The sequence below is a fragment of the Nesoenas mayeri genome, assembly GCF_963082525.1.
Source record: "Nesoenas mayeri genome assembly, chromosome: 3".
NCBI classification, from domain to species: Eukaryota; Metazoa; Chordata; class Aves; order Columbiformes; family Columbidae; genus Nesoenas; species Nesoenas mayeri.
Window position 1 is genome coordinate 108,234,921 of NC_137544.1, and position 27,821 is coordinate 108,262,741.

Genomic DNA, 27,821 nt, shown 5'->3' on the forward strand with positions numbered 1-27,821 from the left:
AACTGACAAAAGATGTCTGTATTCCAATATTTTCCTTGTCTCTGTTTTTGGTAAAATAAGATCTAATGTATGCTGTAAATCCCACTATCTTTATTTGCAAGTAAAAGGTTGACTCCCACGTGCTTATCTTGCAAACTTATTCCTCGTTGGGATTCACAGAATTCTCTGTACTCTTGAACTCTGTGGCTGGCTGACTAGGGCTTCTTAATGGAAGCCTGGAATATTTTAAAGAACAGCATATGTGCTGATATGCATTCTGCATGTCCTGGGTATTTCATGAAATATAACGAAGCTAAGTCCTGGGTCCTGCACTTGGGTCACAACAGCCCCAGGCAATGCTACAGGCTCAGAGAAGAGTGGCTGGAAAGCTGCCTGGCAGAAAAGGATCTGAGGATGTTGACTGACAGTGGGCTAAATGTGAGCCAGCAGTGTGCCCAGGTGGCCAAAAAGGCCAACAGCATCCTGGCTTGTATCAGGAATAGTGTGGTCAGTAGGACTAGGGAAGGGATCATTCCCCTGTACTTGACCCTGGTGAGGCCGCACCTCGAATCATGTGTTCAGTTTTGGGCCCCTCACTACAAGAAAGACATTGGGGTGTTGAAGCGAGTTCAGAGAAGGGCAATGAAGCTGTTGAGGGGCCTGGAGCACAAGTCTGATGAGGAACAGGTGAGGAAACCGGGGCTGTTTAGCCTGGAGAAAAGGAGGCTGAGAGGAGACCTTATTGCTGTCTACAACTACCTGATACAAGGTTGTAGCATGGAGGGTGTTGGTCTCTTCTCCCAAGCAGCAAGTGGTAGGACGACAGGAAATTGCCTGAAGTTGCACCGGGGAGGTTTATATTGTATATTAGGAAATATTTATTCACCAAAAGGGTTATCAAGCATTGAAACAGGCTGCCCAGGGAAGTGTTTGAGTCACCATCCCTGGAGGTGTTTAAAAGACATGTAGATGACGTTCCTAGGGACATGGTTTTGTGATGGGCTTGGCAGTGTTAGGTTAACGGTTGGACTTGATGATCTTGAAGGTCTTTTCCAAACTAAATGATTCTATGAAATCAGTGAATTACCTTAGAATAGTTTTATTTTGGTAAGTTAAGAAGCTACAGAGTTGTAAAAAAAAAAAAGTTGATCTTTTACATTGGATGACGTCACTGTTTTCAAACATACAGTAACTTTCTAATATGTGACTGGTGCTATGCAATCCTTAGGTTGGTGTGAAGTGATATTAGCTGACTACTAAATCCATGTCACTCAAGATATTTGCTGACTGGCAGCAAAACTTTAAGCTAAAGGGTAAGGTCCCTAACACTACCGAAAAAAGTTCTTTAGCAACCCAAATTCTTAATGATTTCAACAGAAACACCATTCAGAATGTGGTCAGAGAAAATACTTATTTCAAATATGATAAAGGTGAAGTTTGCTTCAATAATAAGGTAATCCATTGGTAATAATTTTTTACTGGTGAAATGTAAAGTGTTAGTAATACAGATATGTGGACCTATATTACCTCTCAGTGGAAAAGCCATTACTGAAGAAGGCAACTTGCAACTCATTCCAAAGCTGACCATTAACAATTAGCCCTATGCACACCCACACTGTCACAAGATATTTTATGCTTCCCATTTATCTTATTAGTTTTCTTTCATTTCCAATACATTAGTTGCTATGGAAACGATAGAGCTAACATAAGCATTGTTGAGGGAAATCATGACTTCAGAAATAAATTGGTTTCTTGTGACTCATTTGCTCCCAGTCCAGAATCAGATGAAGCACAGCATCCAAAGAGGGAGCAGCCCTGGAAGTTAAAACAATTATTTGCTCTCTGTTCTTGCATGTTCCCTTCTCTTCTACATGCAATGTAATTTTCGTGATCCTTGTGGTAGCAGTGACCAAGTCATTTCCAACTCTGTCTACAGCCAGAAGTTTGGGTTTTAGACAACTGAAATCTCAAAATTATTTATTGCAATACCTAACATGTTAAAAGAACTTGATATTTGCTAAAATAGTTGATCTATTAGAAAGCAAAACCTTCTACGATATGGCAAATTGACCACTTCCAGCTTGGTCCATCAGAAAACCCCCAGATAGGATACAATTTGATCAAGTCTTTCTTGTTCGTAAGTATTGATCTTATTGGTGAAGGAGAAGGGGCTGGGTGATTCAGTATTAGTTGCAACATTTTTGGTGGGGTGAGGTCTTAGAGACATGTTCAGCTCCTCATGCCCTGAAGCTCACTTCACCAGTCTGTGAAGCTCCACAAAGCAGGAAACTGTGCCTATGACTCCTCAAGTGGCCTGCAGGTTGGAGGAATTCATCCTTGCAGAGCGTTCTGCAGAGGTGGTCATGTGCCACACCTTATGTCTGATTGCATTTTGCTTGGAACATGGCCAAACATCTCCCTTTTTGAGACAGGAATAAGTGAACTAGTTCCTTGACAGTAAAATTAGAGCTGCTGCCTCAAGAACTGTGAAACCTACTGTTGATTAGGTTTGGAGAGAAAGGAGAAGGTTACCCTTTAAATGGGTTTGTAGTCAAAGAGGGAAGGAGATGGCCACATCCTAGTCCAGAACAGGACCAAATGTCTAGAGCAGAGAGTCCCTTTATCTGCCAGTTTTGTGGGGTGCATTGCCACACAAGGCTGCATAGGTTTAGGAGTAGGATGTGAGATGAGCAAGAGACCTTAAAGCTAAATCAATGTCTAGTTTCCATCACTGTCTCCTTTGAGGAAAAAAAAAAAAATAAAAAACACAAAAAAAAGATACTTTGAGTTAGAGAAATAAATAATCTCCTTTAATAATACTACTCTTACATGGTGCCTTATTTAGAGGCTTAGAATAAAAGGTGGAAACAGAAATACTGAATAACAGCTGTGAACCACACCTCTCGTGGAAACAAGAAACAGTTTTCTGTCTTTTTTGTTTTAGCTCTCAACTCTGTGACATTGTTTGTGTCACCTGGCTTTGAAATAATGGTCAGCTTCTTTTTGCTTGAAATTGTTTTGCCATTCTTGGTGAGTTACTTTCTATGATGAAATGTTTAATTCAGAAATGGTTTTCACCAACATTTGAGAATTTTAGTGTTTTATTTTATTTGATAATAGGAGTCTATCCATTGTCTTAATTGAAATATATGTGGCCTGAGTAGGTAAGATTTGCTGGAATTAAAATCTAATAGTTTTTACATGGCCTTGCATAACTAATAAATAGTGTGTACAGGGTGCAAGAGTAAGAACAGAATTAATATAACTGAGAGTACCACTCATTTCCTTTAAACTGTGTACAAGCATAGCCTATTGGAAAGTGAGTTTCTTTAAGTCTGTTATGAGAAACATTTTCTTAAACAGAATAGCCTGATTCACAACAGCTCCTTGTATGAAAATTCAGAGAATAATCAGGCAAGTCAGAAGTTGAGTTGACTGACAGCTCTACCCCAGAAAAGCCTCTGAGAGTTCTCTACTGTCCTGCTAAATGAAATGGATTTCTTTGTCCTTTATTATCTTCCTGCATTCTGCTGAGATGATCATCAGTTGGGAACCCATCCAGTGGCTTGAATGATTTCTAGATTAATCCTGTGTATCAAAATCTTTGCTTGTTGCACTAGTTTTGAGTATCTTCTGAGACATGGAAAACACTGATGTCATAATGTCAGATTGGGTGATTAGAAGTCATTAGTTGGTTTATATATTTTTAAAAGTCCTCCAAAGTGGAAAGAAATAGGCTGTTCCACATTGCTGTGATAAGGATAAGAATCAATGGATTTAAATAACAAGCAAGGGAATTTTAGACATAAAGAATGTGTTGCAAATGGAAAGTTAAATTCTAGAATAGATAGTCTGGGAGTATATGGGATATCTATCACTGGAGGTTTTTGAAAACAAGTTTGATAATCTGCCAAGAGAGGGTGGGGAGACAAAATTGATAACCTTCTAACCCATTTACCTATGATTCTTTAAGACTTTGCATCTTTGTGCACTCCACTTTATTTTACTCTATAAGTAGCATAATTATTAAGATTAGGGTAGAATTACCTTCAAAGATATGCACTCAGCTCCCAAGGTGTGTTCATCTGACACTGTCATGAGGTAAAAGGACATGCTTGTCATTCTCAGTAAATGTCATGAGAGGGAAGAGGAATGCTTTCCTCCTTGGCAGCAGCTGGGAGTATTCTGTAATCTAGTCCATATGCATATAGATCTGCAGCCGTTGAACTGTTCTCTTTCTGTATCTGATGCATTTGAGAATAATGCTGTCCTGTTGGAACTTCCAAAGGGCTCTAGCAAATGTCCTGCCTGAGTTAAAAGTGTATTTTCTTCCCTCTCATAATTTCTAGAGGCCCCTCTCCCCCTAAATGTGGTGAACCCTCCATCACTGGGCTCATATTTTCTTTGCCCTGAAATGGTGGTGTGCCAACATTGTCTCAGTTGTCTCTGCTATTCAGTAGTGCTCTTCTATGGTGACAATTAACATGTTGATCAAAATCACTTTGCAAAATTTGTTGAGCAAAATCACTTTGCATGTTGATCAGAGTGATGATGACATCCTTGCCAATGAAAAATAGTTTCTTTTTCAGGTTTTTTTTGTCAGTCATCTTTAATCTTTTTTTTTTGCAGGCCTTTCTTTGCGTTGCTGCTTCTTTCGTATTTTCCCTGAATTAAGTCCTCATCTTTTTTTAATTTTTATTAATAATTTTATTTTTTGTTAATAATTTTTTAGTGTTACAGCACTTAGACCTTAGAGTAAGATGGGTATTTGTAGCGTCCTCTCTATTATCTTGACAAAGCTCTTTTATTCTTTGAATATGATCACTGTTTATTTTAAAACTAAATTGCTGTTTCAACTTTGACTTTTCAGTGTCTTTAACAGAACGTGTCAAGTGGTACTGATACACACGAGAACAAATGGAATTAAAGCTTGTTTATTGAGGGTTATCTTTTCCGTTAGTGTATTCAGTCTAAGTCTTAAGGTAACATTTATCAAAGCATCTGACCTTCACCGGCAGTTCATATTTAATGCTCTGTATGTCATGTATATCTAAACAGACATGAATGTAAACCTATCCAAATGAGTTTGGTATCAGGTTTTTTTCTGTTTTCTCAAGTATCTCTAATACATTCTTGTCAGATTTGTCATTGATGCCTAGAGACAATAGAAAATAAAATGAGTAGCAAACTTGCACTTAATGTCACATCTGGTTTGTTGCGATAATAAATGGATTGCATGCTTCTGTACCTTATTGCTAATGCTGGTGTGCATATTTCTAGACTTCCCCAAAACAGCTTTTAAAGGACGGTATTGTTGAATAAAAGCTAGTGATCATCTGATCATATGTAAGTGGATAATTTACATACCAAATTCCCAGTTAACAGTATTTTAGAGATTATGTTGAGAATGATAAATGCAACAAAAGCAAACATTTACATGAGCCTTAATGAGATGTCCTGAATTGTTCCATACTCTTTTTATGCATTCTTATTTGTACATGCAAAATTAATCTATTCGGGTTTAAAACTACATGTGTGTGGTTTCACTTCAGATGCTGAAGAACCAGAAAAGCTGCCTCCATTTTTTTTTGTTCCTCTTAGATCAGGAGTAGCCATATACAAAGTAGATTGTTGTGGTCGGTTTTGGAAAACCCACACAATTTGTTAAAGCTCCTTCAAACAAAATAGTTTTAGGAGCAGACTGGGCACTTTGGATTTCAACTCTGATGTAGCAAAGACCATTTGGACCGCTTAGCCTTTAGCTGTTTGAAGGCAACTTGTAATACTTGAGTTGCATTGGCACCACTCATAAAATAAGTGATTTTTCTTAATGAGCCCTGCAGTTGGCAGTGCTTTCAGTTAATTGAAAGGGCACATTACAGGAAAGTGGCTGTTGTTTTGTTACTGTGGCATGTCACAACTGACTGTCAGTTTGGATACTACAGTAGGTTTTTACTAAAGTTGGCCATTCTGTGCTGGCATAAGTATTTACAGTTAAATTCATTATATTAAACAACAAAATAAGTTGCTATGCAGTGGTTCCGTGTGCTATAAGAATCTATTTCACTGCTTTATTACATCAGAATAATAAAAAAACTTTTAGAAGTAAGCTGCGGCTCTACTGTTGCATGAGATTGCCACAGACGTGAACTGAGAAAGAGTAATGTTTTTTGCAGAAAAATAGCAGCAGCAGGAAAAACCTCTATATTCAAAGCCAGCAGTGGGCCCATAATAATTGAGTCCTATAATTTTCTGATAATGACTACAAGTTTTGAAATAAACATCTTTTTTAGGATTCTTATTTGAAATAGATGACATACCTGTTGCTATTTCTGTATGCCTTTTCCATTTAGTTTATCTTCACAGTAGTACAGGAGATTAAAATAATGTTTGCTGGGAAATATACTTTGTAGCAAGAAACTGAAAGCCATTTTTAAAGGACTGTCTTATGAACAAAGATACAGAAGCCCCTTTCTGTTTTGATTATGCTACTAAAAAGGCTGTGCTCCCTTGCTGAAAGAGAGGAATTGCTTATTAAAGTGTTTTATTATAATGTAGGAACAGAAAAGCTAACTTGGTTTTTCCCTGCTTGTAGAATAGAGTACAGACAAGGTCAGATTTTCATATTAACTAGAGCTAAAGCAGTCACAGAGAAAAAGCTGCCTTGAGTGAGTGTTATGGGGACAGCAGCAGGGACTGCGTATTGGTTTTGTTTCTGGCTTTCCTATAGAGCAGTGTTGTCAAACGCATTTTCACCGGGGGTCAAATCAGCCTCGTGGTTGCCTTCAAAGGGCTGAGTGTAATTTTATGACTGTGTAAATGTAGGAGTAGTTATATTTATACAGTCCTAAAAGTACATTCGGTCCTTTGAAGGCAACCACGAGGCTGATGTGGCCCCTGGTGAAAATGAGTTTGACACCCCTGCTGTAGACTATTGTGTTACTTAGAGTAGGTGACATGGACTACCTACCTGTTTCTTTCTTTCCCTGACAACCTGAAGGCACATTTCCTGTTTTGCTCATATTTTATGCATAAGAGTGTCTTTGACTAGAACTGATGGTAGTATTTAATGTTAACATAATGTAATAATAGTGGTAATTAAAATTTACAGCTGTAGTTGACATATGCCATTCTTATTTTATCTGTAAAGCATCTTTTTGTGTATCAACCATCCTCAGATGAGTTTTTCTTTTATCTTTCTCCAAAATCAACATGGTAACATAGTAAAAAAAGTAGCCTACATGGTATCCTGTGTTATGATAGTATTTGCCTTGTAGTGCAATCAAAATCAGAAAGTGAGACCTAGTAATCAATAAAACCTGAAAACACGTATGAGGTTAGTGGCCCTTTGAATCTGTCACAAAGGTGAGCTTTCTAAGGGAGAAGATAAAGTTATAAGTAATGCCCTTTGCAAAAGACAGATCTCAGGTTTTTTGTCCAACACTAAGGTTGTCCTCTGCCATTTGTGAAAGCTCTGCCTTTTGATTGCTTGGTATTACGTTCACGGTTTTTTGATTTTGTTACCTGTTTCTAATAAAGATAACTCTACTTGAAGAATTTTGTACCAGCGTGGCCCCATTTTAAGTGAGTCAGTGCAATCTTTCCTACGTCAGAGTAGTTCCCTTTTCAGCCAGTTGGTTAGAATACGGTACTGTTGTTTTTTAACAACAACAAAAAAAACCAAACAAACAAACAAAAAAAAACAAAAAAAAACCAAACAAGTGTTTGATTGTTAAATTACAGAAAGGTATAGACTTGCTAAAGAAGTTCAGGTCAGACAATACACTCAATTTGTACAAAGAAATGGTCCAAAATCAGCAACATAAAGACACTGATACTGCCTTTAAAGCAAAAGCTGCTCTCTGCAGATATAAGTACACTGGTGCTTTGGTTTATGTACAGAGCTTCATATCTCTGGATACTGAGATTTGGTATTATCTTTCTTGGTCCTTGAAATACAAAGCCATTTTATATTGCTATTTGAGCTCAGGGTTATCTCTCATTCTTTCTTACATTGTAGGTAAAACTGTATGTGGACCTTTTTGTTTTGAGTGTCTATATGGGTTTTGTTTGTTTGTATTTACTTTCTTAGAAGTTGTTGGAAGGGAGAGGGAGAAGAAGAGAGGACAAAAGAGGTATTTTTTAACACTTGCATAGTGAAAATAACTAACTGGTTCTTCCTTAGAGTCAATCAAAGTAAATTGCAGTGATTGGGTGATTGCATGGATATTCTGAAAAAACATACAGGTTATATTTACCCAGGAATTGAGTTAGTGATGAGCTCTACAGAAAGCCTTTGAGAGTAAATACTTTTGTCTTATAGTCAAGATAGCATGCAGTAAGTGAAGCCAAATTCTAGGCTCTCAGCTGAATCTCTTCTTTGCATGTTACCTCCAGCAGTATTCTTTACAGACTTCATTCTTAGTTGAACTGACTTGAGATTGGGTATGCTTCACAGAGTTGTATCATAGTATTGGCAGTATCTGATGTGGGTTGTGCTGCACATCTGCAAAGTAGTGTTCGGTGTTCTTGTCATGGTCCATTTGGATCATTCAAATTTACAGGGCAACACACTCTATAAATTAAACTTTTATTTTATGAGGCTACTAGGAAGGAAACGAAATAAGCACATCAAAGAAGCACTCAGCCTCCTTTGTACTGACTAGTATAACACACAAATTCACTGGTTCATCACTTGATTCATGAGGATTCCAGCTTAAAAGTTCTCTAATTCATAACTCGTAACTTGCAATTTATGAGTTGTGCATCTGTGAGCAAAATAGTTGCCAAACCAACAATAAGAGTGCTCATCCTTCCTCCTCTGTCACATTGTGGGCATCTCCTGTATCACACCAGGATGCATGAAAACCTCAGCAGTCTGACTGCTTCTGACTGCTGTCAGATCCTCTTCTGAATTTTTTTTTGATAACTGGATATATTTATACCATGAAGCTTGGGAGTTTGGTCTATACCATTGCCATGAGATAGGGAATTCTGAAGAAACTGCTGGACAATCAGTATGCAAGGATGATGGCTGCCTGGGGACAGGAAGCTGCAGGTGCTGTCATGGTTTAACCACAGCCAGCAACTAAGACCATGCAGCCACTCACAGCTGCCCCCATCCAAGTGGGATGGGGGAGAGAATCAAAAGGGAAGGGACATACTCACAGGTTGAGGTAAGAACAGCTTAATAGGACAGCAAAGGAAGAGAAAATAATAATAATAATAATAATAATAATAATAATAATAATAATAATAATAAAGACAATATATATAAACAAAATAAGTGATGCACAATGCAATAGCTCACCACCCAGTCACTGATACCAAGTGTGTCCCTGAGCAGTGATCATGATCACTGGTCTGGCACAGCTGATCCCAGAAGAACAAAGACCTGAATAGCAATTTGTGCTCAAACACAATTGCACCAAACAGCTGGTCCTGGAAAAGAGAGCACCCCAGTCTCCAACAGCTGATCCCAGAAGAAGAGAAAGAGCAAGCCAGAAAAGCTCCAGATATATACAGAGCATGATAGTAATGGTAGGGATAATCTCACTGGCCAGCCTGGATGTCAGTCTGGGTGCTGTCCTGTTTTGCTTTCTCCCAGCTTCTTTGTGCACCTGCAGCTGGAAAGTTGAAAAAGTCCTTGGTCTCCTTGGCAACAACTAAAACATCAGTGAGTCCTCACGTTCTTTTGATACCAACTCCAAAACACAGCCTAGCTACTGGAGAGAAAAAATTAACTCTGTCCCAGTCAGAGGCATAGGAAGTTCAGTGTGTTATCACATTTATTTTCTTACTACATCATAGAAAAAAAAAGACTGTGCTAGTAACTAAAATGAAAATAATCAAACTACTATGAAGAAAATAATCCCACCAAACCCAGCACATTGGCAGTGGCTCCATAACGACCTTTAGCCCTTCCTGGCCATCATGTTTGCCTCCAGGTTGCTTTCACTTTGACCTAGTGGAGCTGCCCCAAGCATACATCAGGCCTTAGGGTGAACTGTGTGTTAGCCAAAATGTATTCCTAGCTGGAAAAGATTAGCAGTAGCTTCAAGGTTTATATACTTGCAATTGAATGTCACCTGTACTTGTTTAACCTTCCAAATCCAGTCCTTGGCAAACATCAATGGGGAGGTAGAGAAGGTTGGTCATGTGGGGACTCTCATTCTGTTCTGGGACTACTAAGGGTTGATGACACTAGGAATCACTGGGTTTTCTTTACCAAGTCACAGAGAATTGGCTTGCCTTAGGGACAATAGCTTTATGTTGGCATGTGGAAAGCAGGGGTAAAGTCAGAAAACAAAGGTTTGTTGGGTTAAAATGATATGAAGGACCTCGTCTTAAGTATTTATAAATGTATTGCCACAAAGGTTCATGCAGCTGTAGAGAGTTATCTGTAGGGAATATGCACACAAAAGAGTTATAACTGTACCACTGTCTAGTCAGTTGTTCTGCATCCACTAAACAAAACTAAATAGTTTAGGTGCGGAAGTGACTTGTTTCAGCATTCCACAAAGTAGCAAGAAACCCATGCGTACATGTTTGTTTTAAGGTCACAGAAATAATCTTGGTAGACTTGCTACTGGAGACAAAAAGAATATTCCTTAATATGTCTAAACCCTTCATTTATAAGTCATTGGAAATTGTGCTCTAGCTATTGTTTTAGCGAAGGGTGCAATAAAAAAGGCTTGTGAAAAGGAAATGCTGCATGGAATTACAATGTCTGAGACCCATTGTTTGACATCCTTGACTGAAAAATTGTATACAGGATACTCTTTGAGTAATAATTTACTTCAAATGATACATTGGCTCAAAAGTACTTTTGGAGTATTGGAACTCTAGATTTTGCTTTTAGAACTACAGGGAAGTGTTCTGTTACCTGGATGGTACTGGCAGTGTCTTTAGACTGACAATGAAAATTTCAGAGAGTTTTTAAGATTGGAGCTGAAGCAACCTGTCACAGGAAACAATGAGAGGTCAAAGCTGTGCACTTGAATTTATTTCTGGTATTCTTGGAGTTCTCAAGAGTTTTGGCCTGCTTTTAAAGTAGAGTTTAGGGATGCTACCTTCAATTGGATCTTTTGGTTAAGTAATTAAATCTTTTTATCTCTTTTACCTGTCAGCCTGCATGGATGAAATAATTGGCATTTGGAACATTCACAAGCTTTTAAGTGAACTACAGTTTGGCATGATTATGTAACATCCTTTGAGAAGGAAAAAAAAACAGATGTAGTGTAGCTTTAAGCATGCAACATTGTGGGGTTAATCTAAAGGATCTGTACTCAGATGTGAGGTGTAATATGAAGGCACATTTAGGCATGCATTTTGTCAGTAGCACATTTGAGCTATTGTTCCTCCTAGTGAGTTATAAAAGAGAGGGTTTGCACATGTGACATGATTTAGTGAATAGTTTCTCTGCAGATTGGGCTTGTTACGACTGGATGAAAACTGCACTTCAGGTCTATCCCAGACCTGTGATGAGTTAGTTTATGTGGAAAACACTTCAAGTATCTGGTCAAAAACTTTCATGTATTTTGCTGAGTGAGGGGTAGAGGAGTCCAGATTATTTTCTGTACTGCAGTTTTGTCCTTGGCGAATGGATGCACTGTTAACAGGATGGCTGGTTCTAATCTTCTTGCTTCTCAGAGGTTAAAGCTACTGAATCAGGTTCTTCGAGAGAGAAGTACTTTATTTATTCTATTGATGGCCAAGATGGAGACAGTTCTGATTGTTAGGTTATGTGATACAAGGTCTGTCTGCTCACACGCAAAGGAGTGCAGAGGCAATAGCAGGTAGAGTAACCTGAGTAACACACTGCTGGCACTGCTCCCAGTACCATTGCAGGAGAGCCATCACTGCATCAGTGGCTCATCTGCACAGACCAGAGGGGCACACAGGCAGGCAAAGGAAACAAAATTACAGATTCGGAGAAAAAGGCACTCTGTTTGCCTCTTCCTGCAGCTGTACTGGGTGGGATAGCCTTAGCCCAACATTCCAGGAGTGACCTCTGTCAAGATGAGGTTCTCCAGAGGACCCCACAGTCTGAGGGGGAGTTACTGCCAAGGGGTAGGGGACACATAGTGAAATGCAGGGAAGAGCACTTCGGTATTACATAAGACTTATGGGATGTCTAGAGCAGGAACCAAAGGGGGGAATCTAGGTCACTTGAAGAGGAAAATGGAAGGATAAGGGCATAGAAAGGGTTGCTCACATGTAAGCAGGGCTGGTCAGTATGCTTGTCTCACCATGACCTGTGTCTGATCAGTATAGTCTGTCCTGACTTCCTATTAAACTCAATTTCTAACTATTTTCCTGGGCTAGGGACTCTTGTTTACTGTGTGCATATGCGTGTATGAGGAGGGCTAAATGCCAGCAACTGGAGTATATCTATTTCCTACTAATGCACCTTCATCTTGATCAGTCAGAGAGAGGAAGGCTATTAACGCTGTTTGTGTGAGTACTGCTCATTTCCATTTGTGTTAATCTGCAGGGCTTGCTGTATATATATGCATATATGTGTTGTATAGGTGTGTTTATGTCTTTGCCCACTGTGCTTGCATTCCCAGCTTTCTTTAAGGGTACATGAATAGAGAGAGCATCTCCTCCTTTAAGGATCCAAGGTTAAGGATTTTTTCATTGTAAAAAGGGGATAATAAGGGAGAAGCCCTAAAAGAGAACATACAGTATCACAAACCTGACTGACGAACTATAGGGCAGGTGGTAATGAGAACCAAACCTGGTCAGCCACACTGGTTGCTAAGGGTATGTAATTACTGTTTAACCCTGGGCAGTGACTAAATTAGTAAACAGACACTCGCGTGCTCTCATCTTTCCTTCCCTGGGGGGAATGAACAGAAAAGGAGGAAAGACTCATGGATTGAAATAGAAAGAGATTTAATAGAACAGTAATAAGAGCGATACAGAGCAATAGTTAGCCACCATAATGCACACTTCCAGCAATGAGGGTGAGCATTGCAAGCACAGCGAGTCCAGTAAAATGCAGAGATGAAGCTATGCCCAGAGCGGGAGCCCTCACAGACAGGGCATTGCTCTCCCCAGCAACTTGCCACTTACATATGGAGCATGACATTCATGGTATGGAATACTTCTGTTGTCCAGCTTGATCGGCTCTCCTGGATCCACTCCTCCCTGCATTATACACCTGCTTACTTGCAAAACATAGGAAACTGAGGAGCATCCTCAGTTTCCCTGGCAATAAGTATCAAAATCAGTTTTCCCAGCATTTTCTTCATACCGGAAGCTAAAGAAATGGCAGTTGTGGAGAAGATAATCAATTCTATGCCAGCTAAGCATGAATGTTACCTAGGTAGCAACCATAAATAATAGGCACTATCAACACTATTCTTACGCTGAATTAAAAAATGCCACAGTTACCTAGATGAAAACTGACTACCCTGAATGAAACAATGGTGGACTGTGACAATGTTTATTTCATTAAGATTATCTGAGAGAGGTCCAGTGGGATACTATGGAAAAGGGGGAAACCGTAAGCAAAATATATGGAGACATAAACCTGAGAGACAGATGTAATGGGGGCAAAGAAACAAACCTTGTCAGTCACACTCATTGGTGGGCTATCGAAAAAGCTGCCGGTAAACTGGTATTTTGCAACTCATAAGGATGCAAATCTGAGGGTCCAGGATATTGGAGGTGTGTCACTGGAACTGTGCAAACTGCTGAAGGAATGTGCAGCAGAGAGGTCGATAAGGAACAAAGGAAGAATAGACAGAAAGGAGGAGTATAAAAGGGGCTGGCTGCATTTAAGATGGAGCCAGTCCATAGACTTGCCTGACTGAGCTCTGCGCTTGATCACCACAGTCTATCTTCTTATTAAATCCTTTCATAATTATCTCACTGTCTTATCTCACTCTATCACACATGTGCATGAGATTTGCAGGCACTGAGTGCAAGGACTTTGGGAGACTGACATTGAGTGGACACTGGGCCAGCAACTGGCATCAAACTGGAGATTTGGGTGCCCTAAGGCCTCTAGTGTCAGCTACTGGAACAAGTGAGCGTCCTAGCCTCAGTATTTGGAGGGGCCATAGCTCTCTGGATCTAGGGAGAGTCCTACAGAATTTGAGCCTGGAATGCCAGCTGCATGAGGGGACCAGTGGGTGTGAAATTGGTGCCAGCAACTGCAATCAAACTGGGGGGTTTGGGCACCCCAGAGTGGGTGGGATCTCAGTGCAAGCTACGGGAGCAGCTGAGTGTCTTTGCCACCAGTGTGTCCTGAAAATCATCTACTGAGAGGGATTAGGGTGAGTGAAGCAAATCAGGGGCTCAGTGCTGGTGACTGGGGCAGGACCACAGGTTTTAGCCTGGTGCCAACTGCTGTGGAGGCAGCGGGGAGGTGTGGGTCTGTATCTTCCCCAAACCTGATGTTTGTTTGCGGGGGGGGGTGTAATTTACTAGCAAACTTCAAGCTGGACTAGCCAGTGAGTAGGAAGCCTGGGATCCAGACATTGGGTCACGCAAGCAGAGTTGCTTACAAAGTTGCTTTTATTCAGGGGGGCCTGTGACTGTGGAGTACCTTTGAGACAAATGTGTGAATGCTGCATGTTTGCTACTAAGGACCAAGCTGGACCAGCTGGCAAGTAGAAGATCCATGAAGTGGGGAAGAGTGCCTGGCCAGTGGTATTAGATGGACAGAGGCGCCATGGTGGTAGCTGGGGGATCTGCAAATGTGCATGTGCTCGCGAATCTAGAGGATGTGTGCATGGGCCTGCACCAGTGAATTGCAGTCTCTAGCAGTTGAAGGGGAGGAATGGGATGTGGCTGTTTATACTTAGTTTTTATGCAAGTCCTGGATGTTGGTGTTGTTTAAGGCAGTGCCTTGTCAGTGACGGTTTATAACTGGATATGGCAGTGTCCTGCACATTTGTCTCTGGGATACTTGCTCAGCTTTGCTACTTTTTGAACCTGCAGCCATGTCCCTCAGCCTGGCTGGGCTAGACTCCAGTGGCCAAGCGGGACAAAGTCCTGGGCCTGGACCTGTGGGAGGTGTCCATTCCTGACATCCCAGGAATGACCTGGGAGCATGGAGCTATGGCAGCCTTACCTCTGTTGGGCTGCTGAATTGGGCCCTCCATAACACATTAAACATCAGTATGGACTGATAAATTCACTAGCTAGCTGTTCTTGAGAAGGTCACATCTTAGTAATGGTAGCAGAAGACAGACTGATTTGCCTTCTGAAGCACTGCCCTTGCCACTGCCCACCATTTGCACACTTTTATGGAAACCATGTGATACCCTTGTCACTTGTCAGCAAGATGAGTTCTGCCCTCCAGCTAACCTGTGGAATTTCTGATTTTTTTTTAGGTACAGTAGGTTTTAGTTATAGCTGGGAGACGTTCTGTCATTGTGGTACAAATCTGCTCTGCCTTTGATGCTTTTCACAGAGAAGACTGATACAGTCATGATCTAGCTAACATGGCCTTGATTTTTGTTTACAGGTTTATTATTATGGGTAACTGGCTTCCCAAGCCTTTTGTCTATGTCCCTGAGCCTCTCTAGGCTTGCTTGCTTTTCTTTCAGCAGTGCACCCTGCTCTGATTTTGCTTTTGTCACCTTGTACCTTAGAGAAGTATTGGGTCTAGCAGACCTTATGCCATGAGGAGACCAGCCTATGCAGACACTCTTCTCTGCATAACAACAGCAAAAGAGTAACAGCGTCAAGAGTGTGGTGGCAGAGGTGGCAGGTTCCTAAAAATCACGACTACAATATGATTTCTAGAAAGGAGGACTTTCCAAGGGCAATCAGTTTGGCTCGTCATTCATTCTGCTTTTACAAGAACAAAACCTCGAGGGAAGTGTTGGGTTTTTACCTTTTTCTAACAGAGTGCAACAGCTGATAAGTACTTGAAATCAAAATAACCTCTAGCAGCCTGTATCTAAGTGTACCCTATTTCCCTGTTCTCAACTCTGCCTTTGAAACTGTTCCTTGCTGTTTCTCCTCTTAATAAATGTTTGAAGTGGCTTAATTTTGTATTTGAGAGATGCTTTTCTTCCCTCAGCTCTCGAAAGATGAATTTACATTATCACCACTGGATAATAGATGCAGAGAGACAGTCAACTTGAGGTACACCGTGGTTAAGGTTGAGCATGCATCTGTTTTCAAATTTTAAAAGTGGCTGTAAATCTCGCTGGAGTGGCAATCTAGTAAATAGGGGTGTGCCTTAGTTTCAGTTACTTTTCAAAGGTTACACTGTTTTAGAAGTGGAACATTGTTCATTGCGTATTAATTAATTCCAGAGTGGTTTAATGCTAGGCTTTCATCTGCATTCTTTACTTGCAAGAAAGAAGGGAAGCATCGCTGAGCACATGTCAGAAGAGCTCTGCTTTCTTTGCTGTCAGGAAGCATGAGGCTATGGCAGGGAGAATCTGAGGACACTGTTTTTGCAGCAGTCATGGCTGCCTGCACACATTATTAAGCTTGAAAGGCCTTTGCCACATTTCAGGAGAGATGCAGTAGCACTGATTGTGATGGGTGACTGAACACATTTTCCTTCAGAGCTGCTCAGAAACAGCTTACAAGGGCAGTTTTAGGAAGCCTTCTGGAGAAGCTCATTGTCAGTTCTTTATTGCCACCTTGTGGAGAGGAGAATAATAATTTTTGAGTACATTCTGCAAACTACAAACATTATGCCCTTTATTTTTGACAATACACATGCCAACTGCTTTTTTTTTTTTTCGTACAAGTACTTATTCAGATGAGCAGTGGAAGACAAAACTTAAATGCAAAGCAAAAATAACATGTGCCTGATGCTCCTGGAGAGATTAGTTCACTCTCTTTTCTTTCATCATTATTTTACATTTTCTGTAAATAGCCTATTTCTAGAGGTAATTTCATCTTAGGGGGCTTGGGGTTTTAGCTTGTTCTTGTGAGCAATAAAATTGCAGAAAGAAAAATTGCTTGGAATAAGTAATTAGCAAAGCTGATATTGCTTAAAGTGCTCCCTAGAATATATGTGCACATATATTGAATTTAACAGCATCTTTATTTTAATGAATGCAAGGTGGAATTTTTCAGAAGCACTCATTCCTAATCTGTACCTAGTCATGTCAGTGGAATTTTTTGGTTTGGAACTTTGTGTGTGTATGTGTGAATTTCAGTAAGAATGTTTAAGCCATGACCAAGTGGTTTATGATAATCTACTTCCAGATATGTAATGCTACAACCAGACTAGCTTCCTAAAGAAAAGAGTGGAACACTGCTTAATTCATGTATTGACAATACATGTTTAGCTTATCTGTTATTTATGGAAATTATATTGAAATCATATGGAAATCAAATTTATTGAAATCATATTGAAGTTTCAAGAAAGTAGACCCTGATGCATTTGAGAGGAAGGAGAGAAAAGAACCATGAAGTAAATTGTATATTTTGACTGGCAGTTCTGAGACATGGATATTAACACAGTCAAGCAATATCCAGTCTGTTATTTTATATATATATATATTTTTTATATTTACCATACATTATATTTTTATATAGTTTATACAATAGCACATAAACTACACATTAAAATATATGTCTATATTTAAGTAAACATATATTTTAATATATTAAAAAAAACAAGGAAGCGAGAATGGGAGAGTAGAACAGGAGCTAGATGGATGAAGGATGTCAGATGATGCATCTAAGATAGGATACTGTAAAGCAGTGACTTGCCTGTAGTCACACAGAGGAGTCTGTAGCAGAGGCAGAAGCAAATTTAGGTTTCCAGAACGCTAACCATAAGGCCAGCTGTCTCCCCAGTTGTTGTTGTGTCTCCCCACTCTAAACTAAATAGCTTTCTTGCATCTGTGCTTGAATTTCTTGCAGAGTTTCTGTAAACATGGCTAGTTTCAGGAATGAAATACCATTTTTTTCGTCCCCTCTCTTAAATGAAGTCTTCTTTTTAGCAGCTGTCATTTCAGTAATGAGACTTCCTTCTGTAGTCTGCAGGTAGGTTTCAGTCCTAAGTTTTAACCCATGTAAAGCAACAACGTGCCTTGAGCAATTCATGAGAATGCTTCTAAAATATGTTAAAACATGAGGCGCAGTGAGATATTAATATCACTTTCAATTTTTTTTCCATTTTTTTAATCACAGTTAATATCACACATGAAGCTAGCAGCAGTAGAGCATTATCTTTGGTGCAGCTAAACACATTGGAGGGGATATTTTAATGAAACTCTAGTGAGGTAACTTTTATGTCTGAGTATAGGTTTCTGGCAGCCTACATATTGGTACTCTCCCTACATGGTATGTATGTGTTGATAAAGACAGAATATATTGTAATATACTGTGAGGTTTCATAACAGACCTCTAATTCCCTTTTGGTAAACTGGCTCTCTTTAAAACAAAAGTACAGTTGGATTGTGCCATAACAAGATGCTTTCTGTTTTTCTTCTTCAGGTAAAAAATGTGTTTTGTATGAAGGCAAAGGAAGGCAGAAAAAAATCAGTACGTGCCTTAGTGGCTATTGGAAATGGTAAAGGGGCTGCAGGTATGTGCATTTAGTGTATGTAAAAGATGCCAAAATAATCATTGCTTTTAATAGTACTTTGGAAGTTACGATGATTTAAAGGGACATTTGATACTTTGAAAAAAATAAAATAAATTTTACCCTTTTTTCCACTGGACAATGTTGAAATACCTGCAAGAATTTTGAGTTTCATATATAAAGCTTTATAATCAAATTATGTATGTGTTCATTTGGACACTTTATTATATATAAAAAAATAAATTGAGAAAAGTAGTAATATATGATTAGGCTTGGAGCATGTATTATCCAGTGGTAAAAACAGTTTTTATTTAACTCTAGAATGACAGAACTAACCACTGGTAGATCCTACCAGAAGGGATCATCTATGCCTTCCTGTACATACTATTTCTTTTTACTGTAGATACTGTTTATGTTTTAAAAAAAAAAAAAAGCCTGAAAGTACTCAGCCATGCATATCTGTGTTTGTTTCGCCTAGACTTACACATCTAGCTGCAGAGTGTAGTTGTTTGGTCTTAAGTCAAAGGAAAGAATCAGGCACCTGCAAAAGGTGCCTGGAATTACAGGTGGGCTGATACATCCCATTCATCCCACTCTGCTGGTGGTGGAAGAAAACTCAGCTGAGTGTGGCCTTCACCAAAATGCCAATGCTTGGCTAAAATGAGTCTGGGTCTCCATGGTTAGTAGAGTAGATAGAGTCATAAGAAAGTAGGATTCAGTGGACATGGGTTTGTCTTTCTGGTTTTGAAAATTACTTTCACGTTGTTGGCGTTCTTGGGGTTTTATTTTCATTTGCTCTAGCAGCGGTGACCACTTTGCAGCGAAGGGCAGTATGACTCATGGTGCATTTTCCTGGTTTATTTTCTACCTAATGTTAGTATTTCTAGGTAGAATTAGCATAAATCTAGCCGTTTGGTTTTTTGGGGTCTTTTTGTTTATTCATTTTTTTGTCTTCCTAAGTCTCAGGGTAGTCCATTGGAGGTATTACTGGTTTTCATTTAAAAAGGGCTTGTTTACTGGTAGTCTCAGCTGGCATCTTGATTCAGAAATTTTTAATGAACCTATATTTCCTTCTAATTTGACCTCTTTAGGAAGCTTTCTTACTTTATTGAAGTTAATCATTAAAAAATCCACTTTACGGGCTTCCTACAAATACTATATTTGCACTTTTATGGAAAAATAGAAGTACTCAGGGCGATTTGAGTCCGGCCTCATAGCAACTTCAGTGATCTGCAGCTTTTGACCCACTTGTAGGCTTTCTCCGTTATGACTTTTTATAATGGCCTCTTCAGCAAGCAATTTGCAGTCTAACCATAGAAATTCTGTCTACAGCATAAAGTAAATTGGATAAATAAAAAGAGAGGTAAAATGATGAAGGATCTTCTAATATGAGCTGTGAAGAGAGACAGCAAAGACTGGAGAAAGAATACTGGTCAGAGACATTCAGTTTAGTTGTGATTTCCTTGTAACAGAACTCCAAGCACGGTTCTGCATGCAGGGTACTGGTGACCAAACTGTCTTTAGAAGCAATCAAAACCATCCCAGTGCAGCATTTAACTTCGATTAACTAGCCCTGGATCCTAGCTCATACCATGGTACTACTTCATATGTTAGTAAGATCATTCACATCAAAGACATAGATGACTGATACCTGGCATATTGTGCAATGTTGTTATCCTCAGAAGTTTGGAAGTTGCTGCAGTAAGTAATGACAATTCTTTCTTAAAGTGAAGAGTTTAGCAATCTTGTCGAGAAGAGCCTTTTGAGTTGGTCAGAATCGATCTTTACAAAATGAGGAGTAAATAATTCACTCTACTGCAGCTTTTTACGGGGTTGTATGGAAAGTAAAAAATTGCAAGAAAAATTCTTAGTTGAATCAGTTTTTGCTGATGATGGTAAACTCAATATAGAGAAGGCTCAAGTAGTTTCTGTGTTATGGTTGCAATTTTCTAAACCAGTGTGTCCAATTTATAAAAAAATAAAATACATTTTAAAAAAATTTACCAACCAAAAGAAAACAAACAAGGCTGACAAGCACATATTAGTACTTCAGTGTAATGGTATAGCCAGGTGTTTATATATTGGATATTACTGGATATAAAATACTTCACAATATTACATATTGGGAAAGCGAAGGCAGGCATTCCATGATGTACGTCACTGCCAAAAAAAAAAAACCACTGAAACACTATCACTGTCTTTTTAAAAAATCTGTTAAGGCTAGCAGATATTCCTGGAAAAGTGTATTTTCTTTTAAGGATTTTCCATTTCACTTTGTCAGTTACAAAAATTACTGGATATCCTTCATTTGATGGTACGTGCTTTGCCTCCTGGTAGCTAGCTTTTGGGATGTGTCAGATTCCAAGACAGAACTATAAAAGATAATGCTAATGCCACTTAATTGTAAAGGCATAAATAAAGAAACTATGCAGCCACTCTGTACAGCAATTACTTTCTTGCAGGTTTCCAGTTCTGTTATTAATGAAATACTGTTTATCTTTCATTCAGTTTTCAAATACCAGGAATTAAAGACTGTTTTTGTTGTTGCAGGATAGGTTTTATTTAAGAAGCACCCTTGAATGTGCTAAGTTTTTCTCGATAAAGAAACAGTTTTCGTGCATTCTCTTGTGGATACAAACCAATGTATATTAAAATTCCCATTAGATCTCAAAAGGACTGTGCAGAATTAAAAGAACAATCAGCTGAAAAAAAAAGAAAGTGAATAGCTGTGAAGTAAATAATCTAAATAATATAATCCAAATAATAGAAGATTCCTACCTCTCTGAAGAGATAGGAATATGGCACGTATTTTATTTGTGACAGAGTACAGGAAAGTGCATTTGCATTGCTATATGACTTAGTAAAGAAAATCCGGCTTTCAATATATATGCAGAGCATCCATCTTTTGGATGTAAATAGTCTCATGTAATGTCTGCATGAAATTAGTGAACCAGTGTTGGCCAGTGGGTCCAATCACATTTATTTCTGGATTAGGCTTTTGGATACAGGTAACCCACAATCCCAGCTGACGCAACAGAAACATCAAAGGACCAAAAAGCTACATCTGCTGATCTGAAGTTAAATTATTTTAATTCCAATCTACCTTGACATTGTTGGACTACAGAGTTTGTAAAAACAGTTGTCACATCCTCATATGCATTTCATACAGTCGGTTGTTGCCCTGGTCTGAGCTGACTGCAAATACTCGAAGACTGCCATGAAATCTCTTCATCACTACCATAGTTCACCTGGTAAATCAGAAGATGTCTGAGGATTCAGAGAGAATTAGGTAGCACTTAGTAAACTGTTAATCTGTTTTTCCTCTGTTCTACAGGCATGTATTTTTTGCAGATGCACTATTCTGTTAAACCTGGCTTTCATAGTCTCTATTTCAGTAAGAGAAAGCCAGTCTCTTTCTTCACTTCTACGGTCTTGGAACTGCTGTTTGTACAGATGTAGCTGATATATCTGCATCACCTTCAATTTTGTCTTCCTTCCCTTCTTTCTTTTTAAGCGGAAGACTGGGCTAGTTTTGACTGAAGCAGTCACCACTATTCAATTGTTTTGAACAAGTTTGGACAAATACACAAAATACATAACTTAAGCCTTACTTGTTTTCATTTGACAACAAGCAATTGCCATCCAAATGTTAGGTATACAGAACTTCTAAACTATTTCTTTCTCTAGTTTATTTGATTATCTTTGGACCATTTTCTGAGTATGATCTCTGCAATAGAGTGGAAATAACAGGTACTAAATGTGGTTGTGAAGTTCTGTGTTTTTTCCCCTCTGCTTTCTGAAGGTCTTGTCTCCTGTATTTCTCAGTAATAAAAAGACTTTTCTGTTTTTCAGGTTTTGCAATGGGGAAAGCAGGCGACAGGATGAATGCTTTACGGAAAGTAGGTTGATCGTATTATTTGTTGCTTTATGACAAGCACAAATACTTCATACCTACACAGTTTTTTTAGTAATCAGTGTGTTTTGTAGTCTATGCAAAGAAGTCCATGTACATGATCTGTCCATCTTGATACAAATAATCATAGAATCAGAGAATCATTTACGTTGGAAAAGACCTTTAAGATCATTGAGTCCAAATGTAAACCTAACACTGCCAAGTCCACCTCTAAACTGTGTCCCTTACTGCCACATCTGCGCATCTTTTAAACACCTCCAGGGATGGTGACTCCACCACTTCCCTGGGCAGCCTGTTCCAATGCCTGACAAACCTTCCCGTGAATAATTTTTTCCTAAAATTCAATATAAACCTTCCCTGGCGCAACTTGAGGCCATTTCCTCTTGTCCAGTCACTTGCAACGTGGGAGAAGAGACCAACACCCTCCATGCTACAACCTCCTTTCAGGTAGTTGTGGACAGCAATAAGATCTCCCCTCAGCCTCCTTTTCTCCAGGCTAATTAGCCCCATATCACTCAGCCGCTCCTCATATGACATGCATAATGAGGTTGCCTTGCAATAAGATTCTGTTAATGCAGTCATTATTCTCTTTCTGATCCCTTTTCTATGTCATATACCTATTCTCCTTTGCTGACATGCTTCCAATACCTATATAGCATACAATCTGCTTATACAATTAGTGTGTAGAAATTTTTTTCTTACACATGCATAATGACATATTAAGGCTACTTTTGACTTCAGATTGCTACTTGTCTAGTTTTTGTTGTAATGCTCAACTAAGCTATCAAAGTAGCAATGCTAAATTACACAAAGTTTGATAAAGTTGCTACTATATTGAGAAATCTTTTAAAATATTAAATCTGTTAGGAGAAAGTAGTTCTTTAAAGAGAGCATTTTAATTCCCATAAAGTAAATGGTTGAGATGTGGCAACCTGTTTCCCTAAGCTTTATTTCTTGGGCTTTTTCTGTCTAGTTAACAAAAATTAAAAGTGAATTTCAAACACTTTGCAGAAAAATTCAAGAAAAAATGCTTTTTGCTTTTATTCCCTAGGCAAAGAATAGAGCAATACGCTGCTTACATTTTATAGAGCTGTATCAGAACCACACAAGTAAGTATTATGATTATTTTAGACTCTTTCTTTAACTTTCAATAAGTACTGAATATATGAACAAGAACAAGTTGCAACTGGTTACAAAGCATAAAAGACGTTAACTAAAACCTTTCTGATTTGATGCATTGTATTATTATTATTTGTGCATTATTTTGCTTCTTCAGTATGCTGTGTGAAATCTTAGCCCCAGCTTGTTTTAGCTAGATAGTGGTAATGTCGGAGTACATAGTCTGTCAATCCCTGTGTAAAATAAATCACCATTACCTGGAATTAATATGTGGTTTACTCTTTACTTTCACTCAGGTTTGTATCAATAGTTGAAGGAAAGAACATGAAGAAAAGGTTACATACTATGAGACGTGAAGATACTGAGAGATCAATCTTCCTTCTAGCCTCCTGCATTTGCCATGAAAGATGGGGACAGACTTTTTAGCAGGGCCTGTTGCAATAGGATAAGGAGTAATGGTTTTAAACTAAAACATGGGGGATTCAGGCTAGATATAAGGAAGAAATGTTTTACACTGAGGGTGGTGAAACACTGGCACAGGTTGCCCAGAGAGGTGGGAGATGCCCCATCCCTGGAAACATTCAAGGCCAGACTGGACGGGGCTCTGAGAAACCTGATCTGGTTGGCGATGTCCCTGCTCATTGCAGGGGGTTGGACTAAATGATCTTTGAAGGTCCCTTCCAACCCAAACTATTCTATGGATCTATGTTTTAAGTTTGGATACTTAATGCATAGTATCTCAGGATTTTTTAAGTGGGGACGGGTAGTAGTAAGATTAGATCTATGCTGGCTCAGTTTGAGTTAAGGAAGTGAGGTACTGTCTTCTCTCTAAAGTGAACTCCTCTATGTTTTTCCCCTTTGTGTGTCAGATATGATTCCCTGTTGACTCAATCCATGCATGCTGACAAAGCCCAGCAGCCAGAGAGAACATGGGCTGGAGAAGTTGGTCTGATGTTTTATGGTAGCTTTTTGTTAGTTCAATTGAATACTGTACAAATTCTCTCTGGTGTCAGACATGGTACCAGTATGCCAAATATTCAGTTATCTTTCAGAAAAATTTTGAAAAATAGTATCTTATAGAGTATAGGAGTATTTAACCAAGTCATGTAAATTAATATTCAGTATAATAAAACTTTAGCTTACAAATACAAAACTGCAGTTATCCTCATGAGTCTATTCCTTGAGCATTATTATTTCACACTAACAGATTAGGGATTTCATTAAAAACTGGCAGTGTTTCCACCACGCTTTCCATTCTACTTAACGTAGAGATCCTCACTGAGCCATTTTGACTGCAGTGCTGGAATCCACTGTTCAGAGATTGAGCCACTGAATCAAATGTATGTAACAGCCACACATGAAAGGATGTAAGTTTGGGGTTCCTTTTGAAGCAGAAAGAAGCAGGAAGACTTGAATGGTAAATATTCTGTATGGAAAATCCAAGAATGCTTAAGCCTATGGGGAAATCTTAGGTTAAAAGCCAAATTATTAGAAAAACTTGAGCAAGAGGAAGAAGGTTAAATTGTATCACATGAGCTCACTTCAAAGATATACAAGAATCATTGGAGGCATACAGACACTTCATATTTCTCAAGTGAAGCTTGTTTTTGTGTAAAATAGTAACATAGCATTCACAGACGTGTAAACTTTCCTAATCTATTCCGGAAATTTACTTTGATTAACCCTTCTCTTTAAAGAACTCAGAGGAAAGTAAAACCAGCTTCCCATTCACAGTTCTGAAAAAGAAAGGTACTCCTTAAATGTGCTGAGCTAAAACTTTTCTAGAAGGAAGAATTCAGCTGTAATGCCTTTTTTTTTCTCCCCTCCAGTTTACCATGACATTACAGTGAAATTTAAAAGCACAAACATCCGCATGAAGAAGCAAAACAAAGGTAATTAAAGCTGCCTGGAAATCTTGAAGTTTTATTAGTTACTGACTGATATTTATTTGATTAGGTTAAATGTGTGCAATGTCTGTTTACTTCAGAGACGGATCATTTGGTGCTAATCTACCATGTTTTAAATGTTGAAGATGATCAATTATTTTTCATTAGAAATATCTACCATTGATGGCAGGGCTTTGTTATTGTAAATCAGGGTTTGTCCCTCTTACAGTGTTGGGAACTCTATTCCAGGGTTTTTTTCACACTTATTTTTTGTAGTTCTGTCTGCTCTATATTAACTAGATGTGGAAAAGTCTAATCTAATAGCATAGATCTTGGAGGCAAAGGTCTTTAGAAAAATCCTGCAGATTTTTCTTCCCACCATATGCCCCACACATACTTTGGAGAACTGGTAGACTCATTACATTATTTTTCAGTGATTTTTTTTTAATTGCTGTTTTCAAGACAAGATTCAGAGGTAGTTTAGTATGCAGCAGTGGGAGTGCTTCAAATGGGAATCGGAGTGCAGGCTGCATCTGTCTGCCAGTCTCTCTTGAACCTGTACTGGGATAGCATGGGCAGATATCCTCCCTCAACTGCCTCAGGCTACCTGTGGTCATGAGCTGCATCCAGGACAGCATCCAGCTTGCTGCTTCTTTGAGACCATTACTGCTTTGTTTTCTCTAAAATCAAGAGCTCCCAGTGTGGAAACTGTTATCTACCCTGGCTCATTGTGCACCATGCCAGCACAAAGACTATCTCATTGGTATACAGCAGCAGTGTTTTCATTTCTCCATCTTTGCAAGCTGTTCTTCACTCTGATCCCAGTTCTAGTACAAGGAAATGCTTCTTTAGACTCCTGCAGGATAGATGTGTATAGCAGTGGGTCCGTGCCTGGTAGCTCCCAGCTCACACGTCTGTTCTTCCACAAAGCTACTGTTAAGTGATGTTAGATGTGCAGTTGGCTCCCCCAGCTGCTTCAGCCCAGGACCCTTCTGCCCAACCACTGCCCAGCCCGATATCCAGGGATCCAGGGCCTCTGGTCAGGCTGAGAGTTGCAGCTGTCACTTTCCTGTTTATAGGTTCAACCAGTAGTGAAGCTGCATATGCATCCCAGAGATACATGGACACACAGAGACACACAGGACACTGACATGGTCAACCACAGACAAGGCACTGCCTTCAACAGCACCTACATACGGAACTCACATAAACACAGCCAAGTCCCCTCCTCCTCTTCAGCTGGCAGAGGCAGAAGATCACTAGTGCAGGCACACACAGCACTCTCCAGGTTCACAAGCACGCACACATTCATATATCCCTTGAGTACCAGCATGGCCCCCCTGTCTGCCCAGCACCCCTGCCCAGATTCTAGGCCCTCTTACCCACTTCATGGATCCCCTACTTGCTGACTGGTCCGACTTTATGCTTGCTAGCCAACACACATGCACCCACACACTTGTCCCTCGTGTGCTCCACATTCACAATCCCCCTGGGTTTATACGAGCACAGACCTCCTGCCCACCTGATACTCCAGACTAGACCTGGGGCCCCCCTACTCACTGACTGGTCCAGCTTAAAGTTTGCCAGTGAAAACATATGCACACCTCACCCACACCAGGACTGGGGAACAAACAGTAGCCACCGACAGGCAGACAGGCTGTGACTTATGGTCCTGGTCCAGCCACTGGTGGGTTTATGCAGCACTATTGATTCTCACAGCCTTCTCATTCTGAGTGTCCCCTGGTTCACAGTTTTACCATTCCAAAGTCCAGGTTGATCTTCCTGGAAGTGGCACCTGTAGTTTCTTGATAGCCCATCAATTAGTGATGGTGTTTGTTTTTGTCATTGGCTCTCTTTGCTTTGTCAGGTCTGTGCCTCTGTATATTTTGTTTCTGATATTTCCTTAGTTTCCCAAATGACGGGGTCCCCAATCAGATAACTTCACTAGAGTAAACATTCTCACACTCTCGCATGCTCTCATTGATTAGTGTGGCTGACCAGGTTTGATTCTCATCCTTGCCTCCATCATAATTTTTTGGTCATGTTTGTGTCCGTGTATGTTCTTGTCACTCTCTCTTACAGCTACCAGGCCATTAGAAGTACTTGTAATTAAAAATACTTTCAGTCAACAGTGGTACTGAATCCCTGTCCATGAAGTATGACAGGTCAGCATGTCTAGTGTCACCAGTTCTGCACCAGCAAGACACAGCACAGATTTTATCATTGGACTGGAAATTGATGGAGGACCAGGACTGTGTTCCCCTCACAGTTTTAGCCAAAGAGATACACAGCCCATCATAGATTGTTCCTCAGTTGTGTGTGTGCTGTCTCTAATAGCTTCCACATGAGTACTGACGTTTTGAAGACCTTGCTGACTTTATGCTATACCTTGTCTCGCCTTCAG

The 27,821-nt window shown here is 39.5% G+C and overlaps 1 protein-coding gene across 1 annotated transcript in view; it reads left to right on the top strand.

The window, feature by feature from the left end:
* MRPS5 (mitochondrial ribosomal protein S5) overlaps positions 1-27,821 on the top strand; it is a gene marked incomplete at its 5' end in the record, with an annotated part of 70,743 nt that overhangs the window by 26,915 nt on the left and 16,007 nt on the right. The window contains 4 exons of the mRNA XM_080342099.1: positions 18,412-18,502; positions 22,352-22,398; positions 23,464-23,521; positions 25,361-25,423. Of these exons, the coding sequence (XP_080198225.1) occupies positions 18,412-18,502; positions 22,352-22,398; positions 23,464-23,521; positions 25,361-25,423 (259 nt within the window). The remainder of the gene's footprint in view (positions 1-18,411; positions 18,503-22,351; positions 22,399-23,463; positions 23,522-25,360; positions 25,424-27,821) is intronic.